This window comes from Danio rerio, chromosome 3 (genome assembly GCF_049306965.1).
Source record: "Danio rerio strain Tuebingen ecotype United States chromosome 3, GRCz12tu, whole genome shotgun sequence".
Classification (NCBI taxonomy): Eukaryota; Metazoa; Chordata; class Actinopteri; order Cypriniformes; family Danionidae; genus Danio; species Danio rerio.
In genome coordinates, this window is record NC_133178.1 from 8993132 (window position 1) to 9016609 (window position 23478).

The 23478-nt window shown below is 37.3% G+C and overlaps 1 protein-coding gene and 1 long non-coding RNA gene across 5 annotated transcripts in view; one reads left to right on the top strand and one right to left on the bottom strand.

Moving 5' to 3' along the window:
* The window catches only part of LOC141381140 (uncharacterized), a 693969-nt gene that overhangs the window by 104401 nt on the left and 566090 nt on the right, over positions 1-23478 (top strand). The window lies entirely within an intron of this gene.
* map2k4a (mitogen-activated protein kinase kinase 4a) overlaps positions 1-23478 on the bottom strand; it is a 46490-nt gene that overhangs the window by 7752 nt on the left and 15260 nt on the right. For 3 of the 4 annotated variants that reach the window (XM_073938107.1, XM_009299178.5, NM_205736.2), the window contains 9 exon segments: positions 20296-20389; positions 17505-17679; positions 12937-13056; positions 11184-11303; positions 11049-11100; positions 10438-10565; positions 4825-4902; positions 4586-4734; positions 1074-1119 (listed from right to left, as the gene is read on the bottom strand). In XM_073938107.1, the coding sequence (XP_073794208.1) occupies positions 1074-1119; positions 4586-4734; positions 4825-4902; positions 10438-10565; positions 11049-11100; positions 11184-11303; positions 12937-13056; positions 17505-17679; positions 20296-20389 (962 nt within the window). 4 annotated transcript variants of the gene reach the window in all.

The following is a 23478-nucleotide window of genomic DNA, read 5'->3' on the forward strand; positions in this document are numbered from 1 at the left end:
AATGGAGAGTAGTCTGATACAAGGCAGGATTTCTCCATGCTTTCATGTTGCTGGCACCAAATTCTGACCCTACCATCCGCATGTCACAGCAGAAATCGAGACTCATCAGACCAGGCAACGTTACTCCAATCTTCTATTGTCCAATTTTGGTGAGCCTGTTTGAATTGTAGCCTCAGTTTCCTGTTGTTAGCTGACAGTAGTGGCACCCGGTGTGGTCTTCTGCTGCTGTAGCCTATCTGCCTCAAGGTTGGACGTGTTGTGCATTCAGAGATGCTCTTCTGCAGACCTCGGTTGTAACGAGTGCTTATTTGAGCTACTATTGCCTTCCTATCAGCTGGAACCAGTCTGGCCATTCTCCTCTGGCATCAACAAGGCATTTGTGCCCACAGAACTGCCGCTCACTGGATATTTCCTCTTTTTCTGGCCATTCTCTGTAAACCCTAGAGATGGTTGTGCGTGAAAATCCCAGTAGATCAGCAGTTTCTAAAATACATAGACCAGCCTGTCTGGCACCAACAACCATGCCATGTTCAAAGTCACTTAAATCCCCTTTCTTCCCCATTCTCATGCTCTGTTTAAACTGCAGCAGATCGTCTTGACCATGTCTACATGCCTAAATGAATTGAGTTGCTGCCATGTGATTGGCTAATTAGAAATTTGCACCAATGAGTGGTTGGACGGGTGTACCTAATAAAGTGGCCGGTAAGTGCATGTAGAAATTACTAACATGAATGACAAAAAATATACCAAAACAAAGCAAAAAAAGACAAATGGAGTACAAATACTTGATAAAATAAAATCGGATTTCAATTATAGATTTTTAATCTTTTTTTAATGATTATTTTAATAATATTAATAATTATTTATTTTAAAAGGTTAAGGTTTCCTCCAGCACCAAACAAATTCCATCTCGTGACTTCTTAAGCAATCTAATAGCATCATTTTAGAGTGTATAATTTAATTACTACCATGATTTTCCAGTTTTATATAGTTATTAAATTATGCCTGATTCATCAACTCCTCCATCACGGTAATAACTGTCCATACACAAATAAACAATGTCAGGAACTCACCAGAAGCTCTTTGTACTTTGGCCTTTTTGACTCGTCCTTTGTAAGGCTGCCAGAAAGGAAAACAAATCCAACATTTAATAATAAATCAAACACTTGATTCACAATCCTGATGAAGTCAACACTGAGCTCATGCAGTTCCTCTGATGGGCAGCAGGAGGCGCCGTGTGCATCATGTGATCAGATAATAAATCAACAGCTCCTGCATCCTTCAGCTGAGTCTGCAAACTCAGAGGAAACACTCACAGCATGTGTGTGTGTGTGTGTGTGTGTGTGTGTGTGTGTGTGTGTGTGTGTGTTAATGTGAGTTTATGTGTGTTTGTTTATGAGTGTGAGTGGGATTTTCCCACTTTCATACATGATACTACATGCTAGTGTGAGTGTCTGTGTGCTGTATTTGTGCGTTTGTGTCTCTGTGTGTGTTTGTGAGTATGAGTGTTTATCTGGTTGTGTGTCTGTGTATGTGTTTATGTATTTGTGTGAATGTGTTTGTGTGTGAGCACTTGTCTATATCTGTTTGTGTGGTGTGTGTGTGTGTGTGTGTGTGTGTGTGTGTGTGTGTGTGTGTGTGTGTGTGTGTGTGTGTATGAATGTAGTATGCGATTGTGTGTTGGTGTGGGTATGTGTGTGTTTTGTGAGTGTGTATGTGCATGCAGGTGTGTTTGTTTATGAGTGTGAGTATGTGTGTGTGTTTCGTGAGTGTGTATGCGCATGTGAGTGTGTGTAGATGTTATCAAATGTGTGACACTACATGTTAGTGTGAGTGACTGTGTTTGTGTTTGTAAGTGTGTGTGTGTTTATGTGGTTGTGTGTCTGTGCATGTGTGAGTGTGTTTGTGTTTATGTATGGGTGTGTATGGGACTGAATGTGTTTGTGTGTATCTTTTGTGTGTAGGTGTGTGTGTGTTTTGTGTGTATGTATGGGTGTGTATGGGACTGAATGTGTTTGTGTGTGTATCTTTTGTGTGTATGTATGAGTGTGTTTGTGTGTGAGCATTTGTCTATATCTTTTTGCGTTTGTGTGGTGTGTGTGTATAATTGTAGTATGAGATTGTGTGTGGGTGTGGGTATGTGTGTGTGTTTTGTGAGTGTGTATGTGCATGTGAGTTTATGTGAGTGTGTTTGTTTATGACTGTGAGTATGTGTGTGTGTGTGTGTGTATGTGCATGCCAGTTTATGTGTGTGATTGTTTATGAGTGTGTTTGTTTATGAGTGTGAGTATGTGTGTGTTTTGTGAGCGTGTATGTGCATGCAGGTGTGTTTGTTCATGAGTGTGAGTATGTGTGTGTTTCGTGAGTGTGTATGCGCATGTGAGTGTGTGTAGATGTTAACAAATGTGTGACACTACATGTTAGTGTGAGTGACTGTGTTTGTTTGTAAGTGTGTGTGTTTATGTGGTTGTGTGTCTGTGCATGTGTGAGTGTGTTTGTGTTTATGTATGGGTGTGTATGGGACTGAATGTGTTTGTGTGTATCTTTTGTGTGTGTGTGTTTTGTGTATGTATGGGTGTGTATGGGACTGAATGTGTTTGTGTGTGTATCTTTTGTGTGTATGTATGAGTGTGTTTGTGTGTGAGCATTTGTCTATATCTGTTTGCGTTTGTGTGGTGTGTGTGTATAATTGTAGTATGAGATTGTGTTTGGGTGTGGGTATGTGTGTGTGTTTTGTGAGTGTGTATGTGCATGTGAGTTTATGTGAGTGTGTTTGTTTATGAGTGTATGTGTGTGTTTTGTGAGTGTGTATGTGCAAGTGAGTTTATGTGTGATTGTTTATGAGTGTGTTTGTTTATGAGTGTGAGTATGTGTGTGTGTTTTGCGAGTGTGTATGTGCATGCGAGTGTGTTTGTTTATGAGTGTGAGTATGTGTGTGTGTTTCGTGAGTGTGTATGCGCATGTGAGTTTATGTCAGTGTGTGTAGATGTTAATAAATGTGTGACACTACATGTTAGTGTGAGTGACTGTGTGCTGTGTTCGTAAGTTGATGTGGTTGTGTTTCTGTGCATGTGTGAGTGTGTTTATGTTTATGTATGGGTGTGTATGAGACTGAATACGTTTGTGTGTGTATCTTTTGTGTGTATGTATGAGTGTGTTTGTGTGCGTGTGTTTGTGTGTGAGCATTTGTCTATATCTGTGTTTGTGTGTGTGTGTGTGTGTGTGCATTAGTGTGTATGAATGTAGTATGAGACTGTGTGTGGATGAGAGTATGTGTGTATGGCTGCATGTTTATGAGTGTGTGACACTACATGTTAGTGAGACTGTGTGCTGTGTTAGAGTTTGTGTGTATATGTGTGTCTCTGTATGTGTGTTTATGTGGTTGTGTGAATGTGTGAGTGTATGAGTAAAGTATGAGACTGTGTGTGGATCTGTATATGTTGTGAGTGTGCATGAGTGTGTGTTTGTGAATGTGTGACTGGTATTGGAGTGTATATGTGTGTGTATGAATGTAGTATGACACTTCGCGTATGTGTGTATATATATGTTTTGTGTGTATGAGTGTGTGTTTTTTAAATGTGTGCCTGGTATTAGAGTGTGTACGTGAGTGTTCGTCTGCATCTGTTTGCGTTTATGTGTGATGTGTGTGTGCCATTGTTTGTATCTTTTTGTGTTTATGTATGGGTGTGTATGAGACTGAATGTGTTTGTGTGTGTATCTTTTGTGTGTATGTATGAGTGTGTTTGTGTGTGAGCATTTGTCTATATCTGTGTTTGTGTGTGCATTTTTTAAGTGTGTGTGTGTGTGTGTATTAGTGTGTATGAATGTAGTATGAGACTGTGTGTGGATGAGAGTATGTGTGTAAGGGTGTTTGGTTTGTGAGTGTGTATGTGCATGTGAGTTTATGTGAGTGTGTTTGTTTATGAGTGTGAGTGTGTTCGTTTATGAGTGTGAGTATTTGTGTGTGTTTCGTGAGTGTGTATGTGAGTTTATGTGAGTGTGTTTGTTTATGAGTGTGTTGCACTACATGTTAGTGAGACTGTGTGCTGTGTTAGTGTTTGTGTGTATATGTGTGTCTCTGTATGTGTTTGAGAGTATGTGTGTTTATGTGGTTGTGTGTCTGTGTATGTGTGAGTGTGTAAGAGTATAGTATGAGACTGTGTGTGTGTTTGTTTGTGTGTGTGTGGTTCTGTATATGTTGTGTGTGTGCATGAGTGTGTGTTTGTAAATGTGTGCCTGGTATTGGAGTGTGTACGTGTGTGAGTGAGTGTTCCTCTGTATCTGTTTGCGTTTATGTGTGGTGTGTGTGTGTGTGCCATTGTCTGTATCTTTTTGTGTTTATGTGCGGTGTGTGTGTGTGTATGAGCGTGCATGAATGTAATAGGACACTGTGCGTACGTGTGTGAGTATGTGTGTATCGGTGTATGTATGAGTGTGTGTCAATGAATGTGATCCTGGAAATGGAGTGTGTACCTGCGTGTGTGTGTTTGTCTTTATCTGTCTAGACTTTGTGTGTGAGTGTATACGTGTGTATGAGTGTCTGTTTGATGTGTCAAGTGTTTGTGTGTGTGTGTGAGTTTCTGACCACAGGTTGACGAAGTTGATGAACTTGGGGGAGAACTGTCTCTCCTCTGAGCTGCTGAGCTGCGGCGGGTCGCCCTTCACCACCTGCGTCAGCTGGTCAAACACACTGTTCCACTTGGGGTAGGGGAAGCGTCCCGTGGCCAGCTCATACTGAAACATTAACAGCAGCACAGAGCATTTAAAACACACACTAAAACCAGCTGCACTGCGGGGTCACGTGACTGATGATGTCAGCCTCACCAGTGTGATGCCCAAACTCCACACGTCCGAGCGCACGTCATAACCCTGTCTGGAGGCGCTGGGGTCTATCCTCTCCGGCTGAAACACACACACACACACATCACTTTGTTTGACATTCTCCCTTTGTACATGTCAGCAGAGAAGGCAAGCCCCGCCCACTAGTGATAATCTTTTCCTCATTAGCATAGGACGTCAGTCTTGTTTTTGCATAGATATATACACTAGATATCGCATAGGGAACCTGAGCATGCGTCAATAGCGCCGCCACATTGGTACAGTGCTCCAAGGACAAATGTCATTCAACCGCACTAGTCAAGACAGTGTTACTACGTGAAGATGCTGGACTTTAGTGCTGTCTACGGGTGTAGTAACAATTAAACAAAGAAAACAAAGCACAAAGGCAGAACATTACATAGGTAAGGTTTCGTTTTTTACGTTTTTTGTATGTTCTGAACTTTTGTGCTAATCAGGTAACGTTATTGATGATAATACAGTCACTTACTGCATTCAATAAGGCAAAGCAGCTCCAACTCGCACTAAACACTCAGCTTATGCTAGTTTTGTTGAAGAAAATCAGCAAACAATGCAAAAGAACTATGACAACGAGATGCTGCGCTGCCAGAAACTTTAAAACGTATTATTGTCGGCTAGTGAACGAGTTGCTCATAACGGAGATTCAATGACAAACGAATCGCTCCCTCCGTCAGTATGAGAAGTGAAAGCAGGAGAGGAGCTGTGTTTCAGGACATGATTAGATCAAATTTAACAGGGAGGGTGAATAGTACATTTCTGTACACACAGACACAAGCTTTTTGTCAGGAATGTTGTGCGGTCACTGATCCATCAATGTAGAAAAGGGATGTAAAATTATAAATTTCATAATAAAAAATAAAAAAAATTACATACTAACATCCAGGAAAACTCCCGATCATAGATATATGTGTATATGTGTATATCTCTGGCTTTGGATGGCCACAGTCCTCCACTGCAGCTTGGTCCCGCATTCATTTCAAAGGAGCGCTACCCTGTTTCAAAATGGCGGCTCTATTGACGCATACCTTCCAATAGACAACAACAGGGTAGGTGACATCTAATGTATATATCTATGTTGTTTTTGAACCACTATGTTGATCCACAGGCAATTGCAGCTCTGCCCTCTTTTAATATAAGCACAATCTCATTTGAATTTAAAGCGACAGCCACCAAAATGACACAATTAGTATCAACCCTAAAAGGGTCCGTTTCAGAGAGTTAGAAAACATTATCTGTGTAATGTTTTGAGCTGAAACTTAATATACACACTCTAGAGACCTCTGAGATTTACTTTAGATCTTTAAAAAAATGGCCATGATAGATCCCCTTTAAGAAAAAATAAATCAACTTAAGGATCCATTTTTATATATATATATATATATATATATATATATATATTTTTTTTTATTTATTTTTTTTTTTTTTTAATGAAAGCTAAGGTATAATAATAATAATAACTCTACTTTTAACTACTATACTTTTATTATTAATACTAGAATAGAGGATTGAAGTATTTTTAACTACAAATATCAATTTCTACTTGATGAAATATAATGTGCTTAAATGATTATTTAATAATACAGTGAAAAATAATGAAATACAGTGAAAATACACTTCTACACAGCTTAAAGTGACATTTAAATGCTTAACTAGGTTAATTAGGTGAACTAGGCAGGTTAAGATAATTAGGCAAGTTATTGTATAATGATGGCTTGTTCTGTAGACTATAGAAAAATAAATTAGCTTAAATAGGCTAATAATTATGTCCTTGGTGTGAAAAATGGTGTTTAAAAAATAAAAACTGCTTTTATTCTAGCCGAAATAAAACTAATACAACTTTCTCTTGAAGAAAAAATATTATCAGACATACTGTGAAAATTTCCTTGCTCTGTTAAACAATATTTGGATTTCAGAAGGGGGCTAATAATTCTGACTTCAACTGTATATAATAAAAATAAATAAATAAATAAATAAATAAATAAATAAATATATATATATATATATATATATATATATATATTAACAACATTTTATTATTATTATTATTATTATTACTACTATTACAACAACTATTACATTATTAATAAAAACACATCTCTTATTATTAGTATTATTAGTTTTTCATCAAATACTAAATATACAAAAAAAATCTGCTTTCCTGAACACGTTTTTTTTCCGTAAAACACTAGCAGAGACTTTATTTCTGAATGTTCCAGTTCAGTTTGTCCTAAAACCTCCTATTTCCGATCTAACGGTTTTCTGAATGCTGTAAATATTTCAAAGCATTTTTTCAGCTGGCATGGCTTTAGAAACTCCAGGGTCACGAGTTCACTTTAAAGGGGAATATCCTGAAGTCAGTCTGACTAAACGCATAAAAACAAAGCGCGAGAGGCACATCAGACGGTCCAGACAGCTCAAAACACCACAGAAACAGATGTGCAGCGTCACACACATCCGGCCAGACAGCAGTGTGTGAATGTGTCTCACATCCTAACAGCTGTGCTACCGATGTTTACAGAACGATGACGTCATAATGCAGGGATGAGATCACGGCTCAGATTAGAGAATGACATCATCAGAGCTGAAGTTCATTCATGGACACTCCTGCGGTGACATCACTCCACTGAAATATCAGGAATTAATTTTTCATCAGTAGCCAGTCAAGACTGACTGATGCTCTTCCTCAAACAGTTTACTGAATGAAACCAAAACAGGGCAACAGAGTGGCTCAGTGGTTAGCACTGACACCTTGCAACAAGAAGGTTGCTGGTTCGAGCCCCAGCTGGGTCAGTTGGTATTTCTGTGTGGAGTTTGCACGTTCTCCTCATGTTGGCGTGTTTCCTCTGGGTGCTTCGGTTTCCCCCAAAGTCCAAACACATGCGCTATAGGGGAATTGAATAAACTAGGCCAAAGTGTATATGTAAATGAGTGCTTCCCAGTACTGGGTTGCAGCTGGAAGGGCATCCGCTGCGTAAAACATGTGCTGGATTATATGGCGGTTTATTTCAGTATGCGCATTAAAAAAGTTCATGCAATGTTGTTGTAAGAGATCATGTGATGATAAAAATGTGTGTGAATGGACAAACCATCAGGCTGAGCACACTGTAAAACATCTGAAATGTTATTATGGTCATTCTAAAACACCATAACTGTTTCAGTATTAGTGTTATTATATCATTAATTACCTCCAGAACTATCAAGAGCGTCTGTGCTCTGCAAATAACGCCTTCGAATGCCATCACACGCTTATTTCATGTCAGCATACTGTCTTCTGAGGTCATTTATTAAATAAAGAAAAGATTCACGCAGCTACTCCTGCCTCAGTATATGATGTTTTACTTTTGATATTTGGCACCGGTTAATCAAGAAGTGATGATTTTGTTCTCTTTCACTCACTGGATGGAAACGCTGCTTTATTCGCACATCTTTTATAAGATATTGCAGTTATGCCCATAAATTTAATTCACATCTTTGAATGGAAACATGGCTTTTGAAAGCATGTGTGTGTCTTAAAAAGTTACATGCATTTTTATCGTGGACCTAAATTTTTTTTTTTTAAATAATTGGATTTTATTTATTGCTTACAAAACATTAGCAATATTGTGAGAAAAAAAATCAATAAGTAATTCAAATTAATAATAAATAAACTATACCTATTTTTTTAATGATTTTTTAACAGTTACCTCGATTTATTTATAGCTTAAAATATGCAATAGTGTGAAAAAAAATTATAGTAAACATATATTTAAAAATAACATATATTTATTTTAGTTATAAATATATATAATTTCTTTTATTTAATATATCTCACATAATTAATATCATTATTAATGTTTAATATATTTCCCCAATTTCTGTTTGACGAAGAGAAGATTTTTTCAACACATTTCTAATCATAATAGTTTTATTAACTCATTTCTAATAACTGATTTATTTTATCTTTGCCATGATGACAGTAAATAATATTTGACTAGATATTTTTCAAGACACTTTTGTACAGCTTAAAGTGACATTTGAAAGCTTAACTAGGTTAATTAGGTTAACTAGGCAGGTTAGGGTAATTAGGCAAGTTAAAATATATTTAAAAAAGAAAAGAAAATCAAAGGCTGCTGTGACAATCAAAAATGTCACAGCAGCTGATTGTGATGCAGTGGACGATGAAGAACAAACTGACAAATATCCTCAGTCGTGGACAGCTGATACGAGCCAACCAAGCGTCAGCAAAGAGGTTAGGTGCTTTTAAGTGCGTTGTGAGCACTACCGAACGCAAAGGGGTGAAGCCGCGCCCCTGCTGCAGAAGGAGCGCGTGCTGTAGTATTCTTTCCCGGTAAAATGAGTGTTTGCAGGATCGGAAAATCGCACATTCAGAGAATCCAGCAAACGTAGTCTTAGGAGAAATGTTTCCTAACTACAAAACGCTGCTGAAGTGGAGCTCGTAATTCTGTCTTTGGTCACGAGAAGTCGACTTTCCGAGGCAAAGACCGAATTTAATGACAATTGCAGGCAAGCACCCAGTTCAGGTGGACGCAGAAGGAAGATATGAGTTAAGGCAGATATGAGTTTTTGTTCATTTGTCAAATAATAAATGAATAATTTAGCCTATATGCTCGTTGACAATTTCATTATTAGAATATGAATGAAAAAAGCGATTAGAAAGTATGCAAATTAACTGACGGTCAATAATAGGTTATTACAACAATTTTACAACCCTAAATATATATATATATATATATATATATATATATATATATATATATATATATATATATATATATTTTTTTTTTTTTTTTTTTTTTTTTTTTTATTATTAATTAAAATAGCCCTTTAAAAATCTCTTACTGCATTTATTAGTTATGGGTATATTTAAAAAACTTATATTGTTTTAATTCAATATGATAGATTACTTTTAAACTTTTTTTGTTTGTTTTTTGCAGATGAAAAAAAAAACTAAATTATTTAAATTTGTTGTCATTGAAAACCAAACTTATTTGACCAGATATTGATTTCTTAACTTGAATAATACTTAACTAAAACAAAACTGGTTCCGTTTTCAAAATAGTTTTGTTGTTCGATGAAAATTAAGATGTTGATGTTGTTTACAAAATACAATATTTCTTTTTAATTAAAAAAAAATGTCAGTAGTACTTTACAGAATAAAATAATAATAGAAAATAATGTACTTGCACAAAACTATAATTGACACAATCTACATAGTAAAAGTGCTATAGAAATAAAGATGAATTGAATTGAATATAATGGTAAATCCAGAGACACTGAGGATTTTTAATTAGTGTCCCCTTGTTTACAGTAGCTGTATACATTATATTGATTTCTGAAGGATCATTACGGAACCTGAAGGGCACTAAAGATTAAAAAAAATCAGCTTTGCATAAAGAAAATAAATTACACTTTAAAAAATTATTACAATATTGCTTTTCCAACTGTATTTTCCATCAAATAAATTCAGCTTTGGACAGCAAAGAAACTTAAAAAAAAACCATTACAGAAATCTTACAAACCACAACTACGTGAACAGTAGTGCGTACTGTATATACAGTATAAGCGAATAAACAAACTTACTGCCATATACGGTCTGCAGCCTGCGTCTCTGGTTTTGGCGATGGAGTCAACCAGCTGCCCACTGATGCCAAAATCACACAGTTTAATGTTGCCTTTCCTGTCCAGGAGGATATTTGATGGCTTTATGTCTGCAGACGGACCAAAAAGAGCTTCAGTCAGAGGAAAACAGCACTGCCTTCACATCTAACCAGTTACAAACAAGAAATCCACAAACTGAGACTCGCTTTAAATGGAAAACTAAAGGGCTTACAATTACACCAATAAATGAAGAGTTCAGATGCAAAAACCTTGAAATGCATCCAAAAATTCTCTTCTAAAATGAGCATTTTTATCAGACTGCTGTGTGTAAGTTCAGTAATTACACTTGTATGGCAAAAATAAGTTATTTTCACTTTACTGTGAAATTTTCCCTGCTCTGTTAAACATAATTTGGGAAATATTTAAAAAAGAAAAAACTCAAAGGGGGGCTAATAATTCTAACTTCAACTGTTTATTGGTTTTGACAATACCTGTGTTCATGTGGACATACACTTAGACTCTAATCAAACACACACAAATAACCTGAACAGAAATAAAAAGAAGCCAGCACAATCATTCAGCGCCTCTCTTACCTCTGTGAATAATTTTCAAGTTTTCTTTTAAGTGGTTAAGTGCTTTCACAGTCTGAAACGACACAGAGAGTGTGTAAATGAATGCAGCGTTCATTAAAACCCAAACAGATCTGAATGCCAAAAAAGGAGACTCACAGCTAATGTTATTTTCCCTAAAATCTCCTCTGGAATCACTTCGTCTAAAGAGGAATAAACATATTTGTAGAATTTGTCGAAGGAGGTAGACATGAGCTCCATGCATATCCAGCAATCCCCCTAGAAACAGAAAACAAGGCGTTATTTTTGAGTATGAATGGCTCTCTCAGGCTGCATTTACACTGCAGATCGTAATGGTCAACTCTGATTTAGTGACTGTATCTGATTTTTGTGATGACCGGCTTACAACAGCTTTTAAAAGTGACTTGTATCTGTTCGTCTTGATTTACACTGCACACAACAAAGGCGCAATGAATAGGAAGAGAAAAAAAAGAGCGGGCGCTGACTGACAGCTGGTAATAAAAGAGAAGTCTTTTCTCCATTCCTGTATTTAATATGTTCACAGGGTTTAATTTTTTTAATTCTTTTTTTATATCTGTTTTACTATCGTTTATGACAGAAAAGTTCTCATTTAGCCATCTTTTAAACCAGTAGGCATCTTAATCTGTGGCGTAGAACAAACTGTGGGGGTCCTGAAGGGGGCCCCTGGTGAAATCACCCTCTGTGGGGGAGGGTGAAGGGGGGGGGAGATGGTCACGGAAATGAAATATTATATTAGTTTATATTGTTTATGTGGCGTATGTTGCTCTCTCTCTCTTTGGGACTCTCCTGTATGGAAGGTAAATCCTGCCAATTTTAAATCAATCAAATAAACATTGGAAATGAAAATGAAAATCAGATTAACAATTTCATTTTAAAACACTGTTCGCAAAATATCTGCCAAAATTGAAAACGAAATGAAATTATTTAATTTTCATTTTCACTTTTACAACACATCATCCCTGTCAAAATGATAATTAAAATAATGTTGCCAATTTAACATTTCATTTTCACTGCATTTCCACGTCAAGACTGCCAATATTAAAATAAAAAGCCACACTGAAAAATAAATTGCAAACACATTTTTACAAAGCTTGTTATTAATGTCACTTGAATACGCCCCTCCCACTAATTAGCATAGGCTTTGCATACAGCTTTAAGTTGAAAATGAAATCGAAAATGAAAACTGAAATGAAAAAGTGTCAATAAAAGGAAAGCTTAAATTTACATTTTCATTTGAATTGTGTCACTATTATAGCGTGAACATTAATAACACGCTTTGTAAAAATTGTGTTTGCATTTTATTTTTCAGTTTGGCTTTTTATTTTAATATTGGCAGTCTTGACGTTGAAATGCAGTGAAAATGAAATGTTAAATTGGCAACTTTATTTTAATTATCAATTTGACAGGGACGATGTGTTTTCAAAGTGAAAATGAAAATTAAATAATTTCATTTCGTTTTCATTTTTGGCAGATATTTTGCGAACGGTGTTTTAAAATGAAATTGTTAATCTGATTTTCATTTTCATTTCCAACGTTTATTCGATTTATTTAAAATTGGCAGGATTTACCTTCCATACTCCTGAAGTCTGATCTGAAATGAAGTATCAGAGTTGATGTCATTTGCTACAGTTTTTAATGACGTGTGACTTTCATTGACAGGTGAAAATGTATCTACCTGCTTACACAGTAGACATGAGTGCACGGATCAGACTCATATCGGATAAATTTCCACATATGAAAGTGGACTGAATCTGATTTGAGTGAATCAGAATCCATGTGATTTGTTCCAGAATTGGGTCACTTGAACCATACAGTGTAAATGGAGTCTCAAAAAAGGTCAGTAGTAGGTAAGCTGATGAAACAGACGAACCTCTCTGAAAAGAGCCCCGTAAAACTGGACGATGTACGGACAGTCGCTGCTCCTCATGACCACATCCAGATCCATCAGCAGCTGCTTCTGTTCTCGCTCGTCTACTGTTGAACGAATCCTCTGGAAAAAACACAAACACACACACACGCTTGAGAAATAAAGAGGCATACAAAAAAACTATTTCAGAACCCGTTACTTCTCAAAGTCAATACAGCAATCTCTATCAGGTCAGAAATTTTCATTTAGCATCTTAGAGCATCAAACCAGGAGGACAAAATAAAGTTTCAAGAGTTAAAAAGCTCAAAATCTACAATTAAAAGAAACAAATCTTAACAGTCTTCTACAATGTGCAACTCAAAGACTGTTAAAATTGAAGAAAATGACAATAATAAATTCATGACTATAGAATAAATTCTGATACACTCTAGAGCTTATTATTATTATTATTATTATTATTATAAAAAACACTTTGTTCTAATTGTCTTGACATTTTCTAAAATAATGTACTGTGGCACATATCAAGCTTCTTTTTAAAGCACTCTCCAGAGTTCTTCTGTAGGTTTAGAGCATGGGTCTTTAACTCAATTCCTGGAGGGCAGCAACTCTGCAGTTTTGCTCCAACCCTAATTAAACACAGTGGATCCAACTAATCAAGGTGTTCAAGACTACTAGAGACTATTAAGCAGGTGTGAGTGGAGGTGGTAGAAGATAACCTATGTACAGCTGCGGCCTTCCAGGAATTGAGTTTGAGACCATTGCTTCAGAGTGTCATGGCTTTCTTTTGACCTTGTGGAGGCCATTTCATGACTGTCTGTGTTTCATCAGCTGTTTTCTTTCTTTAAATAGGATTTAACTGCAATTAGCAGATAATTATTATGCTAAAAATGAAAACTACTACCACTGAAGTCCTTTCTAGAAGGAATAGCATAATAGAATAAAAACATCTCTACTTTTCAACGATGACAATTTCATCAATTCATATTGCCAACAACACTGGTAGAAATGCAGTTCTGAAGCAAAACACACGTATGTATGGCAGAATTGTGAGCCCTTTGGCTTGCCATAGCTTTATGTCCACACCTACACAGGTATTTTTATAAATAGTTTTCCTCTTCATCATTAAAAAGAAAATAAAAGCAAAAAAGTAAATCACACCGAACTAATAATCGGTGATAAAAGCCTTTTATGCTGGATTCACACCAGAAAAAATATTGAAAAAGTATTGGTGCGAGTAAATTGCATACAAGTCAATGCGAAAGTGAGAACAGATTCAAATTAAACCACACTGCAGGTTTTTGTATTATTATTATTATTATTATTATTATTATTCAATGTGCAAAACTGAATGTTTAAAGTGCATCATTTATCACCCTAATGTATTCTGAGGCTGTTTAAAATGAGTCTTCCCAAGATATGTTTAACATAATCAAAGATGGCAAACGTACACAAATCCTTTACTCAAGTAGAAGTACAGATACAAAATTGAAGTACTCACCACACTTTTGTACTCAAGTAAAAGTAACGAAGTAGTAAAAAGTATTCATTACTGCTACCTGTTTTAGTTTAGTTAAAGTTTTGTTTTTTTGTTTTTCCCGGAAGTAGATTGAAAGATCAGAGAAGTACAGTACAGCTTGGTTGGAAGAGGACAAAAGACTTCAACCCCATTTAAATGCCAGATCTAATCAGAAATGTCATGTTTACCTGTGATCTGGTCGACCAAAACGCAACTTAGTCTATTACCCGGAATAATCATGACATCAGTCATGTTTACATCGCTGATTCTGTCTCATCCAAGTTCCTCATTCTTGCCATTATCATGGTAAGCTTAATATACAAGCCTGCATATGGTGTGTGATCAGAGGTTGAAAAGGCCGCGCACTGCAGCACACAGGTGCGTGATGACAAGAAATAATATAGATCGCACCACAAAGCGCATTAAAATGAAAGTAACGAGCCCAATTTTAAGAGATGCAAGGAGTAGAAAGTACAGATATTTGTGTAAAAATGTAAGAAGTAAAAGTAAAAAGTTGTCAGAAAAATAAGTAGTGGAGTAAAGTACTGATACCAGAAAAATCTACTTAAGTACAGTTACAAAGTATTTGTACTTCGTTACTTCCTATCTCTGAACATAATAAAAAGGGGATGATTATTAGTCAGATTTATTAAAGAATGAAAAGACTTAGTGTTCAAAATAAACATATATACACACATACATTCACAAATCTAAACACATAACTCAGCAATCTGACAAACATACATCCTTTTTTGCCTTTATTCCTTTTTAATGTGTGTATGTGTATAGAGAGTGATGTATTGACTATATAAAACAAGACATTTTAATTAAACTATTATAAAATAAAATACACATAATTCATTTGTTCATTAAATACTTCAAACAACTGTAGTAATTCACAAAAACACTACAAATGCATTACTTGTCCAAAGAGCATGAGACGTAATGTTTTTGTTTTGTAACATTGTATAGACCATTATTATCACACTGTCTGGCCTTCTATTTATAACACAGCATTAATTTTTTGACTTCCTGTTTCTTTATAATTGCTTGTGAAATTCACAAGGAATTTCTAAGTGATTTCAACATTATACTTTTATATACAGCACAGTGGAAATGACCATTATGTAAGCGCTAACTAACATAAGCCTTTAGCTTAATATGTAAAATTATGCATAATCATAATATAATTTAGCAAGAGGATAATGCGAATCAAACTTAGTTTTTATTTTTTTAAAGAATTTTAGGGTCAATATTATTAGCCCTCTTAAGCAATATTATTTTTTAATGGTCTACAGAACAAACCATCATTATACAATGACTTGCCTAATTAATCTAGTTTAGCCTTTCAATGTTGCTTTAAGCTGAATATTAGTGTCTTAAAAAATATCTAGCACAATATTATTTACTGTCATCATGGCAAAGATAAAATAAATCAGTTATTTGAGAAAAGTTATTTAAACTAAAGTTATTAAAAATTCCATTAAACAGAAATTGGCGAAAAATATTAAGGGGAGCTAAAAATTCTGACTTCAACTAAATGAAACCAATGTGATATATTGGTACATCTATAATGAATTGCTAGATAGAAGTGTCTGCTGAATGCATAAACCTACACATTATTCTTAATAATAATAATAATAATAATAATTTTTATTTATATAGTGCCTTTCCAGAGCTCAAGAACACTTTACAAGGAATGCAACAAAAAGATAAACAAACATACATGAGGTCAAATATAACAAACTGGAATTACACAAACAAGACCTGAGGGTGCTTTCACACCTGTGAATCGATTCAGTTGTTCCGAAACAGAGATTACAATTGTTACAATGTTGCTCTTTGCTCTTGGAGCGGTTCGCTTTCACACTGCAAAGTTTCTAATCGGACCAAAAGAGCTAAAACAAGTCACGTGCGAGTAAACTCTCCTTACATTGGTCAGAGTGTCAGGGTTTATTTTGCAGCGTCCCGCTAAGCTGTCAGGAGAGGTGGTGGTTTGGTGGGGATTGACAGGGTGCGCGCGCGACGTGTCTGAGGAGAGATGCGGTGGGGAAGGGTGAGAAGGGTGCGCGACGATGCCTATTTGAGGACCTGGAGGGAGACGCGAGATTACCGGGAGATCATCACTCGTTTGCGGGCATCCGGAGACTCACGAAACTTCCCGCCATACTCATAATTCTCTCTCCATATAGCCATATATGCCTATTACATATCCATAAAACACAGTGATACAACCGCGCTCAGATCGGATCGCTTTCTCACTGCAATCGAACCGCTCCAGGGTCCGTTTCAATCGAGCCGAGACCACCTCATTCAAGCGATCTCGGAGCGAATACTTTGGCGCGGAACAGAGTGCGATTGCCCTGTTCACATATGCCAAACGAACCGCGCTAACTGGGCAAACGAGATACGTTCCGAAACAAAAGTGTAGGTGTGAAAGCACCCAAAGAGACATATGAGCGGAGTAGTGGTGGATCAGATTAAGTGGTCAGTTTGGTAGATCAGATGCGAAGCATTCAGAAAATAAGTGAGTCTTAAGTAAGGATTTCAATTCAGAGATATTATTAGCAGAGCGGAGTGAGTGTGGTAGAGAGTTCCAGAGTTTGGGTGCAATAACACTAAATGATCTGCCCCCATTGAAGAGAGGCGGTACCGAGGGACAGCGAGAAGGCCAGAGTCAGCAGCACGTAAAGAGCGAGTTGGGGTGTAGGGGACAAGCATGTTGCAGAGATAGGAGGGTGCAAGGTTATTTAAGGATCTAAATGCAGGAGGAGGAGAATTTTGAATTTAACGCGGTATGCAACCAGGAGCCAATGAAGATCATACAAGATTGGGGTTATGTGAGCAGAACGTTTGGTATGAGTGAGTATTCTAGCTGCAGAGTTTTGAAAATACTGTAATCTGGAGATGAGGCTGGCAGGCAGGCCAATGAAAAGAGCATTACAGTAGTCGATGCGTGAGGAGACAAATGCATGGATGACAGTCTCAGCATCCTTGCTACTGATGAAGGGACGCAGTTGTGAAATGCGCATAAGTGAAAGAATGCAGATCTTACCTTGACGGCCATGATTTGTCCACTGGGTTTGTGCGCCATCTTGTTGACCGAGCCATACGCTCCTCTGCCGATCTCGCCGAGATCCTTCAGGTCTTCTGCTGTGAAATCGCAGTGCTGCTCCGCTGAGATCTTCAGCTTCCCAGACGACTCGATACTGTGTGTTCGCAGCCGCTCTCTGAAAACACACACGCATGTAAAGACGTCTGGAAAGATAACACTCTATTGGATCACTATCCAATGTTATGCCTGTTTTTTTTTATTAATTTCAAGAGTTCACACTTAGCTGATGATTCATTATAAAGCGTGTTTGAGGAGAGAGCCTAGAGATAGCCCTGAGCTCATAAGATCTTCGAGCCTGGGGCTCCCTCCCTTTTGCAGGGCGAGAGGGGAGTTTGAGCTCTGGTAGATCTCGAAAACTCCCCTGCTTATTTATGACAAATAACACACTAGGGATTGCTATGGACAGATATACTGCTGACTAAGAGCTCATCTATGGCGCCAATTTGGATTGGTCAATGCACTTATGTCGCATGTCTTTGGACTGTGGGGGAAAACCGGGGAAACCCACGCGAGCTTGGGGAGAACATGTAAACTCTACACAGAAATGTCGACTGACCTAGTAAGGACTTAGACCAGTGGCATTCTTGCTGTGAGGCGAAAGTGCTAACCAATGAGCCACCGCGTCACGCAATCCAGAAAAAGGGGAGGAGTAGGGGTGGAAGGGGGGATTCTTCAAGATAACTGAAGTAAGAAACTCTGGTTATTTTTTATGAGTTAGGAATCATCTGATTATTGAATCATGTGTTTAGCTAATGCGGGACCAGCCGTGGTCAATCATAAGCAGGTGATCCTCCCGAAAATAGTTTTTAAATAAACTTCACTTCTCAGATTTAAAAATAAAAGTGCTCCTTAAAGGTTGTTCTTAGATGCAAATCCACATGAAGAACACAGTACATTTTTTTAATTAGTAATTTATTTAGTTTAACAAGTTAAATTATACTTTTGGGCTGTTAGTTAGTTAGCTAGTTAGTTAGTTAGTTTGTTTATGTATTTATTTTTTATTTGTTGTTTGTTTGTTTGTTTGTTTGTTTGTTTGTTTGTTTGTTTTTTTGTTTGTTTGTTTTAATCCCAAATCATCAACATTGGCTTTATTCATAGTAAAACCTATACTAAATATACATTATATAACATGCAATCATATCAGTTTCTTAATAAGTATTCAAAGTACAAAAAACATACAAACAACAACACTGAAAAGAGTCATACACAATCTTTTTATTTGGTTAATGATAAACAGGCCGACATGGTGGCTCAGTGGTTAGCACTGTCGCCTAATAGCAAAAACGTTGCTGACTCGAGTAACCGCTAGGCCAGGTTAACATTTCTCTGTGGAGTTTGCATGTTCTCCCATTGTTGTTGTGGATTTCCTCCAGGTGCTCCGGTTTTCTCCACAGTCCAAAGACATGCAGTATAGGTGAATTGAATGGACTAAATTGCTCGAAGTGTGTGTGAATGGAAAGTGTATGGGTGTTTCCCAGTACTGAGTTGCAGCTGGAAGGGTATCCGCAGGGCCGGAACAAGCTGAACTGCCACTCTAGGCAAAGGAGGGCGCAGGTTGTGAGGGTAGTGTCGTGGACGCCGCTCTCTCTATTCTGCCAACCTAGACGCGGATATAACTGAGGGCGCAGGTTGTGAGGGTAGTGTCGCGGACGCCGCTCTCTCTATTCTGCCAACCTAGACGCGGATATAACTGAGGGCGCAGGTTGTGAGGGTAGTGTCGCGGACGCCGCTCTCTCTATTCTGCCAACCTAGACGCGGATATAACTGAGGGCGCAGGTTGTGAGGGTAGTGTCGCGGACGCCGCTCTCTCTATTCTGCCAACCTAGACGCGGATATAACTGAGGGCGCAGGTTGTGAGGGTAGTGTCGCAGAGGCCACCCTCTCTATTCTGCCAACCTAGACGCGGATATAACTGAGGGCGCAGGTTGTGAGGGTAGTGTCGCAGAGGCCACCCTCTCTATTCTGCCGCCCTAGAAGCGGATATAACTAAGGGCGCAGGTGGTGAGGGTAGTGTCAAGGACGCGGCCCTAGACGCGGATATAACTGTGGGCGCAAGAGGTGAGGGTAGTGTCGGGGACGCCGCCCTCCCGCCTAGGTCGCCTCTATGGGCGTGTGGGCCCTGGGTATCCGCAGCATAAAAACATATGCAGGAATAGTGGCGACCTCTGAAATGCCGAATGAAGCTTAATAAGTGAACAAATAATGATAAATAATCTAAAATTCCTCCAGTAGACAGCTTTTGAACATTGCCCTTAAAATATTTCCCAAATAAAAACATTCTCTGACATCATTTAAAATACACATTCTATTAAATTGCAGTTTCTATTAGGCTCTATGCTTGATTCTGATTGGCTGATGAGCATTCTCTGGTGTGCAGTTATTTTTAGATAAATGCACAGATAAAGTAGTTCCGGCATGTTTGGAGTGCATTACAGCTACACATCACTAAACTGAATGATTTATTTCACAACTACAACAGCCCAAAAATGGCAATAAAAAACACAACAGAAGGCATTGGATGGCTTTGGATGAGATGTGTGAGAAACTAGTGGCTGTGGGAACCAGAGTATACGCAGAATAATGTACTCCGGGCCATTGGATTATTAGGGCATAATGCACATTCATGTTTTTACGCCCATTTACTATGTAATGATACAACTGCCCATCATTAATTATTGTTTAAATAATACATTATCTGCATGTGTAGGTGTGAGAGACGATCCATACTCACATGTGTGGGTTCTGGAAAGGAAGTCCGGAAGTGATTCTGGAAGTGGTTTTGATTGGAGGATTGGCAAAATTTAACTTCAGGGCTTTACGTTTACCTGACAGAGGAGGAAGAGACCGCCAAGATAAAACAACACATTTGGGAATAAAAAAAAAACATTTTATATACTAACAAACAAACACAGACAGCATGAAGTAGGGCTGCACAATACTGGGAAAATATGCCATATTATTGTCGAGTGTAGTGATAACGATATTTCTTATAATATAACTAACTCGCGAAAGCTATTTTATCAACTACCAAATAATTTATTAAGTTGTAATATATTTATAATTTATAAGTTATGATGATACTAAAATAAACGGGTAAAACATATTTATTGAAATAATAAAATATTAATAACTATGTAAAGGCACAAACATTTATCGTGCTTTGACACCACTGCAAACGGGAGTGTAAAAATTTGTTTATTAATGGTGGCCGCCACTGATGATGTCAAGGGACATGTTTACTTGTGTCCAAATTAAATAAACCAAATAAAATTTTTAAAAAGTAAAATTTAAAAAAAAAAGATGTTTGCTGACTGTTTGTTCAAACTACTTATTAAAATATCTGAAATGATTCAATTCTTGAGGGTTTGTGTACTTAATTGTGTTCAATTTACTTTAATTTGAAAAAAATAATAATAAAAAAATAAGTTAACCTAATCGAACACAAATCGATTGTGTGGAACGCAGTATTTTTTAAGTCTAATTAGTCAACATGCTGTTTATAGAAGACATTTGGGTTTCATGCTGCATTTCACATTAAAAACTGGGAAATCCAAATTGTACTAACTCTGCTTTTGTTTTGCTTGGGAACTCGTGATCTGAACCAAAGTTGATCGCACTCCATTCTCATCAACCGACATGTACATTTTGATAGGCTCCTGCCGAAACACATCATAGATCATTACCATAAAGTTGACCTAATTTCAAACAATTGGTCATAACTGTAATCACGATTATTTAAATTGGTAATCAGTGGGCCATAAGTCCAAAAAGTTCACTTTCACGTGTCGTTTTATTCTTAACTCTTCATGTTTAATTATTTCTCTATAACACAGAGCGGTTAATGTGAGTAATAAACAAACGCCATGTTTTGACATGTCTATGCATGTATTTGTCCATTAAGGTGCTCAAGTATACTTTAGATCAGGGGTTCTCAACTGGTTTGGCCATGGGACCCACATTTTTACATGGTCATCAAGCCGCGACCCAAATTTTTAGGAACTATAATACAATTTTAAGAATTATAATTAATTTGTATTTATTTGTTAACACACACAAGTAGTGACAGATAAATCATAAGAAAATCACCAAGACTTACAAATAAACAATATTTTATTGCTGTCATTTAACGAAATATATGAAATTATTGAAATATTACAAAGTAAAAACGACAAAAACAGTAAACAGTGGTTAGGGTAAGGAAAGGTTCAGTTACCATGAACTAAACTGAACTGTTAATAAAACATTTTGTCTGGTTTCTAAATGTCGTTTTAATTTTAAAAGTTTTGTGCTCTCTTGTGAGAGCACCTCGCTACTTATGACACACTGAGGTTTTAAAGGGTCACGAAACACCAAAACACATTTTTTGAGCTGTTGACAGTCATATATGTGTCCCACACTGCTAAAAACACTATTAGGACACCTATATTTCACTAAAAAGTGTAAATTGGTTGTTTTTGCGTTATTTCAAGCAAATTCGTACTTCCGGTTTGAAACAAATTTTTGAGGCTGCGTCACGGCCATGACATAATAGCGTTGTATTCCAGCGTGCAGACTGGGCGTCTGTGCCAGAGTGTGCCTTATTACGTCTTACAGTGTGATGCATTAATGCATGAGTAAAGCTTGGTTCAAACCAATCAGCGCGCTCTATTGTGCAACTTCATTAATATTCATTTCTGTCAGTGTTTAGACGACAGACCCACCACGTTGTGTTGGCAAAACAAGCATGAAGTGTTGCTTTTATAGTTTGCTGCAGTTAAGTTTTGTTTTTCATTTTCTCTCTGTGAGAGCGCAGCTGGAGTGTGAATTAACAGTGTACGCGACGCTGCTGAAACGAGGGGGTTTCATGGCCCTTTAAGTCTTTTTTTCATTGTCAATTTATGTAAATTAATACTTTACATAGTCCGGGTCGTACTTGCGCTTCGACATTTGTTTCTATAATTGGTCGTACACGCATTTCAAAATAAAAGTCAAAATGAGTTAAAAATTAAACTTTTGTTGTAATTTTGTCCACACACTCCGCGACCCACTGAAAATGTTCCCGCGACCCACTTTTGGGTCACGACCCACCAATTGAGAAACACTGCTTTAGATGTAAGGCGGCATGTGTACACAACAGCATGCGTTCTCTTTCGTGCTTTTATAAACAGGAACAAATCGAATACACAATCAATTGAGCTCATTCCATGCTGCAAAAGTCACGTTATTTCTACTAATTTTCATGTCAAACAAATGCGCACTGCTAGAAAGGGGGCGGGATATGACGCAAAAATCTAAAATATGAGCCAAAATCGATAACAAAACTGAATTTCGATTAATTGCAAAGCAACACCTTGATCCTTTCGCCAAAACTCGACAGTCGCCACTGCATTTTCTAATAAAAATGAATCACGTTCAGTTATTTTGACGCTCACGTTCGTGGCGGTGTCAACTCATGGTTAGACTTTTAAACATCACAAATAACTAGAAACCTTTGAAACGTAAACTCTGATTCTTATTAACTCTCTTTATCTCCCAACAACACTGTTACTTTCTGCTCTAGGTTTACCTAACAGCACCTACTGGAAAAGTGGGGATAAAAATAGTAAAGGTCCTATGTGATAGTTTTTCAATATATTGTGCAGCCCTACCATGAAGATAAAGTTGCAGGTGTCATTTATTCTGGGATGAGATCTCAAACTAAGTCATGGAGGATGTGGAAGGACAAAAGTTCACCAAAGACATGCACATCTGAGCACCAGGAGAGAAACCCAAAAGCCAGATTTCCTAAAGTCGTCGGGACATGCTGTGGGTTTGAGACATCTTCATCACACAATGTGGAAAAACGGGGAAGACAATGATGGCTTTAGGAAATCTGGCAGCAGAGGAGAGTGACTGCGGTCCCGCATGCTCAAACCCTACGTTTAACACTAGCACA